General features: G+C 40.8%; 1 protein-coding gene across 1 annotated transcript; it reads left to right on the top strand.

Annotated features, from left to right (window-relative positions):
- The first annotated feature begins 914 nt into the window (after positions 1-914).
- Positions 915-1,719, top strand: LOC140178566 (uncharacterized). Its single transcript, XM_072215755.1, has 3 exons — positions 915-1,208; positions 1,264-1,413; positions 1,630-1,719. The coding sequence occupies exons 1-3, from the start codon at positions 915-917 to the stop codon at positions 1,717-1,719; spliced, it is 534 nt and encodes a 177-aa protein (XP_072071856.1).
- The last annotated feature ends 5,593 nt before the right edge of the window (positions 1,720-7,312 follow it).

Genomic DNA, 7,312 nt, shown 5'->3' with positions numbered 1-7,312 from the left:
ACTATCCATTGAAACTCAGAATGATTGGTATATTTAGGAACCTAGAATCCAGATGATATTATTGACTCTCCTAGTTCAGTTATTTTTTATTCTTGAACACGGCTTTCAGAGTCTTGGCCGTGACCCTAAGCACGTTGTTTTTCAGTATTACCACCGGATACAATAAGGCCACAAAAACTTTAACTGGGTGAACCTTTTCAGATTGTGACATCCCCTGTCCTCGGCAAGCCAAAAGAAGGTGAGGTTTTGTTTCTGTATTTAGCGGTAACGGACCAAGCTATGGCGGCTGTCCTCATCCGGGAAGAAGACAAGATTCAACAGCTGATCTACTTCGTCAGCAAGGTCCTCCAAGGAGCAGAGCTAAGATACACCAAGCTGGAGAAGCTGGCTTATACTCTGCTAATCTCATCCCAGAGGCTGAGACAATACTTCCAAGGGCACCCGATCACAGTGAGAACCGACCAAGCCATTCGTCAGGTTTTACAAAAGCCCGACCTAGCAGGTCGCATGATGACATGGGTGATTGAGCTGTCTCAATACGACTTACAGTATGAACCCAGGCACGCGATCAAGTCCCAGGCAATGGTAGATTTAATGGTTGAGGTAATTGGTGATTCCCCCGGGAACCCAATCACACGGTGGAAGCTCCACGTTGGCGTGGCCTCCAATCAAGCGTTCAGAGGGGCTGGAGTAATCCTTGAAAGCTCGTCTAAGATGATTTACGAGCAATCAATCAAGTTTGACTTTCCTGTGTCTAACAACCAGGCGGAGTACGAAGCCTTGATAGGAGGCCTGCTTCTAGCCAAAGAGGTCGAGGCTTCGCGAATTGAGGTCAATAGCGATTCTCAAATTGTGACTTCCAAGTCAACGTGACCTACCAAGCTAGAGACTCCCTACTCCAGAAGTACCTGAAAATGGTGAAAATGTTGTGTAAAGATTTTGAAGAAGTCACGATTCGGCATGTGCCAAGGGAGAGGAATGGCAGCGCCGACCTCTTGTCAAAATTAGCGAGTACGAAGCCAGGTGCGGGGAACCGATCTTTGATTCAGGGATTAGTAAAGGAGCCATCGGTAATCCTGTGTGCTGTGTGTGACACAAGAAATGAACCCCCCCTCTCATGGATAGACCCCAATTCTCCATTTCTTGGAAGGCGGCCAACTCCCCAGGAACGAGAAGGGAGCAACGACGATAAAAAGGGAGGCGGCCAAGTATGTAGTAATATGCGGCCAGCTGTATAAGCGAGGGCTCAATCAGCCTTTGCAGAAGTTCCTACGCCTCGACCAGGCGGACTACGTCTTGAGCGAAGTTCATGAAGGGTGCTGCGGCCACCATATTGAGGGGAAAGCACTGGCCAGGAAGCTTGTTAGAGCTGGATATTATTGGTCCTCAATGATGTCGGATGCACAAGAATTCGTAAAAAGATGCAGAAAATGCCAGCCGAATGCTAACTTCCACAAGTCCCCAGCAGTGGGGAATTGACCTCCTAGGTCTGTTCCCAGTCGGTCCCAACTAAGTTAAGTATTTAATTGTAGCCATCGATTACTACACCAAATGGGTTGAGGCAGAAAGATTGGCTAGTATATTGTCGGCAAATTGCTGAAAGTTCATGTGAAAGCAAGTGGTTTCCAGGTTGGGAATCTTGGAAGTTGTGGTCTCGGACAATGGGACGCAGTTCGCGGACAAGAAGTTTGGCGAGTTCCTTTCAGGGCTAGGAGTTAAACAAAGGTTCTCCTCGGTCGAGCACCCGCAGAGCAACGGTCAGGTAGAAGCCACAAACAAAATCATCCCCAAAGGCTTGAAAAAGTGACTAGATCAGAAGAAGGGTTCTTGGGAAGACGAGCTTGCCTTGTTCTTGTGGTCCTACAGGACGACACCACAATCCTCTATAGGAGAAACACCTTTTCGGCTCACCTATGGAGTTGACGTGGTAATTCCTGTGGAGATTGGGGAGCCCATTGACAAACCCCATTTGTAGGGTTTATCTTGTATTGATTTTTGGGGATTTTATCACCTTTTACCCATATTTATTCAAGAAATAGCATGGTTTTGTATATTCTCCTTTAATTGTGCTTGAATGTGAAAACATGCTTTTTAGGACTCAAAATAGCTAAATTTAATTCACCTTGATTCTATTAGATGCCTTGATATGTTTGTTAAGTGATTTAAGGTTTAGGAAGCAAAGATTGGATCAAGGGAATGAAGAAAGAAAGCATGAAAAGTTGGAGAACTCATGAAGAAATGGAAGAACCGGAAAGCTGTCAAGCCGACCTCTTCGCACTTAATCGACCATAACTTGAGCTACAGAGGTCCAAATGATGCGGTTCCAGTTGGGTTGGAAAGCTAACATCCGGGGCTTCGAAACGATATAAGATTTGCTATGGTTGAACCGCGCATGGTGACGCGTACGCGCATAGTACGCGCACGTGCCGTTGCTGCCACCTGGTTCACTTAAAGCAAAACGTGGCCAGCGATTTTAGAAGCCTTGTGGGCCCAATCCAACTCATTTCTAATGCTATTTAAGCCAAGGATTGAAGGGGAATCAACATACTTTACATACTTTAATCATTAGTCATAGTTTAGTTTTAGAAGTAGTTAGAGTTAGAGAGAGAAGCTCTCTCTTCTCTCTAGAATTAGGATTAGGAATTAGGGTTTGATTAGGATCTCATAGTTCTAGGTTTAATTCAAGTCTCCTTCTACTTCTACCTTCAATTGATGATTGCTACACTTTGGTTCTTCTCTCTATCCCTATTCTCTTGTTGTAATTTCTCTTATTTTGTTTCTAGGTTTTGTAATTGAGATACTCTTGTCCTCTTTATTTTCTTTCAATAAATGCAATTTGAGGTAATTCATGATAATTGTGATTTCCTTGATTGTTGTTGTTAATTCTTTACATTCAATTGTAGTTAGAATTCATTCTTGTTGTGATTGACTATACTTTTCTTTTGTGCCTTCCAAGTGTTTGATTAAATGCTTGGAAGAATGTTAGACTAGAATTTTATGTTCTTGGCTTGAGAAGGTAACTTAGGATTTCTTGAGTCACTAGTGTCCAATTGATTGATAGTTGATAGCCATTAACTCTAGCCTTCATTAATCCAATTAGTGGAAAGCTAGGACTTATGGACTAGGATTGATATAACTCACTTGACTTTCCTTTGTTAATCGATTTAAGGATGACTAAGTGGGATTAATCCTTGCAACTACCATACTTGTGGCTAGTGATAATGATGAAGACCCTTGACAACCAAACCTTGCCAAGACCATTTTGTGAATAAAGTTTTCCTACCATTTACTATTCACATTCCTCATCCAAAACCCCAAAATAAACAAGTCCATAACCAATAACAAGAACACTACCCTGCAAGTCCTTTGAGAGACGACCCGAGGTTTAAATACTTCGGTTTATAGATTTTAGGGGTTTGTACTTGTGACAAACAAATTTTTGCATGAAAGGATTATTGTTGGTTTAGAGACTATACTTCAACGAGATTTCATTTGTGAAATTCTAAACCGTCAAAATCCATTCGTCAAAATGGCGCCGTTGCCGGGGATTTGCAATGGTGTTATGTTATTGGTTATTGTATATATGTGAATATTGTGAATATGTTTGCTTTTGTTAGCTCTTGCTAGTTTTAGAATTTAATTTTCTTGCTTCTTATTTGATTTTGTTTTCATTTTCTTCTTGCTATCATGAATTCTCACCTTGGCTATGAGTTTGGTTATCAACATGTTGTAGGAAATGAGGACTATAATGAAGATGTGTATCAAGAATGGGATGACCAAAGGTGGAAGGAGCCATATGCATATGATCAATCTTCATGGCAACAACCTCCACCAATGCACTATGAAGAAGAGCCATTCTATGATGCATATCAATCCAATGGCTATGGTGACTCCCCTTGTGATTTCCAAGAACCACCACCATATGCCTATGAACCATATCCTCAACATAGCCCTCAACCATACTCAGAAGCTTCTTTTCACCAAACACCTCCATATGACCATGATCCTTACCCACCATACCAACCACCTTTTGAACCATATGAGCCATACATAGAACCACCACCATTCCAATATCAATGCTCCCAAGAACCACCTCACTATACACCACCACCTTGTCAAGAAGAACCACCTTCCTATCATGAACCCTTTCTCCAAGACATTGAACCCTCTTATCCACTCCAATCCTCAATTGATGAAAACCTTAGCCTTATACTTCAAGGGCAAGAAGAAATGCAAAAGAAGACAATAGAATTTGTGGCTACCTTGACCAAGGTAGTAAGCATTTTAGTCTCCCAATGCTTGAGCACTCAAAGCACTCCCAGGGTCACATGTGGAGAATTAGTTAAAGAGCATAGCATAAAGGAGGGATTGGAAACCCCGGTGGGTGATGAGGGATGCCACTTTGTATTAGAACAATTGGAGGAGCCTATGATCATTGAAGAAGAGGAAGAAGTGGTTGAAGACCTAGGAGATGCGGAACCTCCATGGGAAGTTAAAATCATAGAAAATCCATCCAAGAAGATTGAATTTGATGTCGAGGAGGAAAGTGCACAACCTCCAAAACAATTTTTGAATGAAGACTTGGAAGGAATGAATCAAGAATTGAGTTCCCTTGGTGATGAAGATCATACATCCAACCATCTTGGTGGTGAATCCTTTGAATTTGAAGAACCTTCTCCCAATGAGATAGAAAGCAATGTGGAGGTAGATTTCTCTCAACCTCCCATTTATGATTTGAGTGATGGGAAAGAGTTAGATGAAATTGATAAACAAAGGATTGGAAGTGAAGAAGCTTATGAAGAGGTGGAGATTAACAAGGAAGAACACAAGGGAGTAAAGCTTGCTAGCACATTGAAGATACCTCTCCCCCAGCCACCACCATCCATTCTTTCATTCAAGTGGGTAAATTCCTTATACTCAAGCTTTATTATTCCCTTTGAATATGGTTTGCTTGAGACGGATGGTCAACTTAGACATATTTGTGGCTTTAAAAGCAAAAAGGAAATGGCTAGTGGTTGGAAACATTATTCTAGGCTCATTATGGTTGCATGTTCAAAGCTTAATTGCAAGGTTTGGTGTAGAGCTAGATTGTTTGGGTCTAGGAGAATGTTTGGTCACTTTATTGAGAATCCTAAGGTCATGCCACCCAAATGGAATAACGATAATCAACTTGAAGATGGGTGTGGAAATAAGATATGGGATCCGGGAATACATGAGGATCAATTTTGGGAGCCCATGGTTTGTGAAGAATTCCATCAAGGCTTGAAGATATTAAAATTGACGAATGGAGCTTATTGGAGATTCAAGCATTGGTGGATGTTCAAGGATAGCTTCAAGCACAAGCCACCTTGAGAGGAGCTCCCCATAAGTCCAACTTAAGGACAATAAACAAAAGTGCTAGGTGGGAGACACCCCACCATGGTAATATCTTTCCTTTTTCTCTTTTGTATATATTGGTAAAATTAGTTTAAATTCATGTTTTGATTGATTTTGTTGAGTATATTTGGTAGTCTAGTAGGTTAAATAAGGTTTTATGGTATTTTGGTAGCTGTTTGGAGGTTTAGAATGCTTGGATTGGTGCAAAAACATAGAAAATTTTTTTTTGAAAAACAGAGCACCATCCACGCGTATGCGCACCGTGCGCGTACGCGTGCATCAAGTGTTTTCGACCATCCACGCGCGTGCGCCATGTACGCGTACGCGTGGATTGCAAAATTTCATTCCTCCATACATTGACCCGAGAGTTGTGCCTCAGCTGCGCTAGCACTGTGCCTTTCGCACAAACCAACTCGCGCGTACGCGCACATGACGCGTACGCGTCACTCTCGAAATAAGCCATCGATGCCGACGCACCATGTACGCGTACGCGTCGCATCCATTGCACCACCATCCGTGCGCGTGCTCCATGCGTGCGTACGCGCCGATGATCTTCCTTCAACACATTTCTTTTCTTCTCCTCTTTCTATTTCTTTCCTTCCCCTTTCTTCTTCCCTTCTTCTACCCCTCATCCAACACTTCCAAACACCATCGATAACCATTTATTTTAGTTGGTTGTTAGTTAGTTAGTTAGTTAGTTAGTTGATTAGTTAGTTTTAGTTTAGTTTTCATTTTATTTTCTCTCTTTTCATCATAAGTGTTGGAGTATTGACTTTGTTTACTATACATTGCTATATCCCTTATTGCCTAAATGCTATTTTAGCATGAATGTTTTTAGATAATCTTTGTTGGATTCTATGATTGAGGTTATATTTTGTTACTTGGTTTTGAGTTCTTCATGCTTACCTTTTGAAAAATACCAAGTGATGAGAATTGTCTTCGAGCTTATAACTCTTTTGAATTGCATGTTGTAGCTAGCCACCATGTGATTTGAACCGTATTCTTTGATTAGGCAATCTCTTGATGGATAATGTTGAGCATTTACCTTAATGCATTGTATTTCATGATTATATCCATCCATATGTTTGACTTGAATGCTTTCATGCTTCTCTAATGCTTGTCTTACCTTACAAGCTTACTTAAAGCATCTCAAGCACACTAGGATAAGTGAAGTGCATGCTTCTTTTGTGACATAGCTTTTATGCTAATGTGTATTCTAAACCGCGCAATTTAGAATTCACACACCTAATATTTCTTAATGTCACACTAATTCACTCACTCAATTCTAGTGATTTACCTCATTCCAACAATGTATGCTTTCTTGCTTTTATATCTTCTCATCTTATGGTGTTGTATTTTTGTTTTTCATGATAAATGCACCACAAGCGAATATGGAAGCAAGACTAAGAACACGCAGCAATCCGGAGAGTCGCCGTACCCCCTTGCTCATCTTTGAGTACACCGAGGACGGTGCAAACTTTTAAGTGTGGGGAGGTCGTCCGACCGGTCGGCGATTTTGGGTGACAAATTTCTAATCCCAACACTTTTGCATTTCATTTTAGGATTTTAGGATTTTTACTTGCATTTTCTTATTTTTGCATATGTATACACAATAAGCTTAGTCAAGATAATGAGAATTTTTCAAGATTTCTATCTATAGGGCATGTCAATTGATTTGAGTGAAAACTTTTCATAGAACTTGCTTGAATTATATATATTGTGGAACATGTTTTGAGCTAAGAACACAAGCTTGTGAGATTTGAGCCTAACGGTGTGGTTACATCTTATAACCACTTATTTTTTCTTCTTGTGTGCATTATTCTCTTTCTATGATTGTAATCTTTGATTTGTTTGATTCTTTATGTCTATTATTTTGTGTATTCATGCATTTATGTGATTGAGGCCATCATTTCATTAGCTCACTCACCCAAATGGC

This window comes from Arachis hypogaea, chromosome 14 (genome assembly GCF_003086295.3).
Source record: "Arachis hypogaea cultivar Tifrunner chromosome 14, arahy.Tifrunner.gnm2.J5K5, whole genome shotgun sequence".
Taxonomy (NCBI): Eukaryota; Viridiplantae; Streptophyta; class Magnoliopsida; order Fabales; family Fabaceae; genus Arachis; species Arachis hypogaea.
This window is presented reverse-complemented; position numbering and strand designations above follow the sequence as displayed.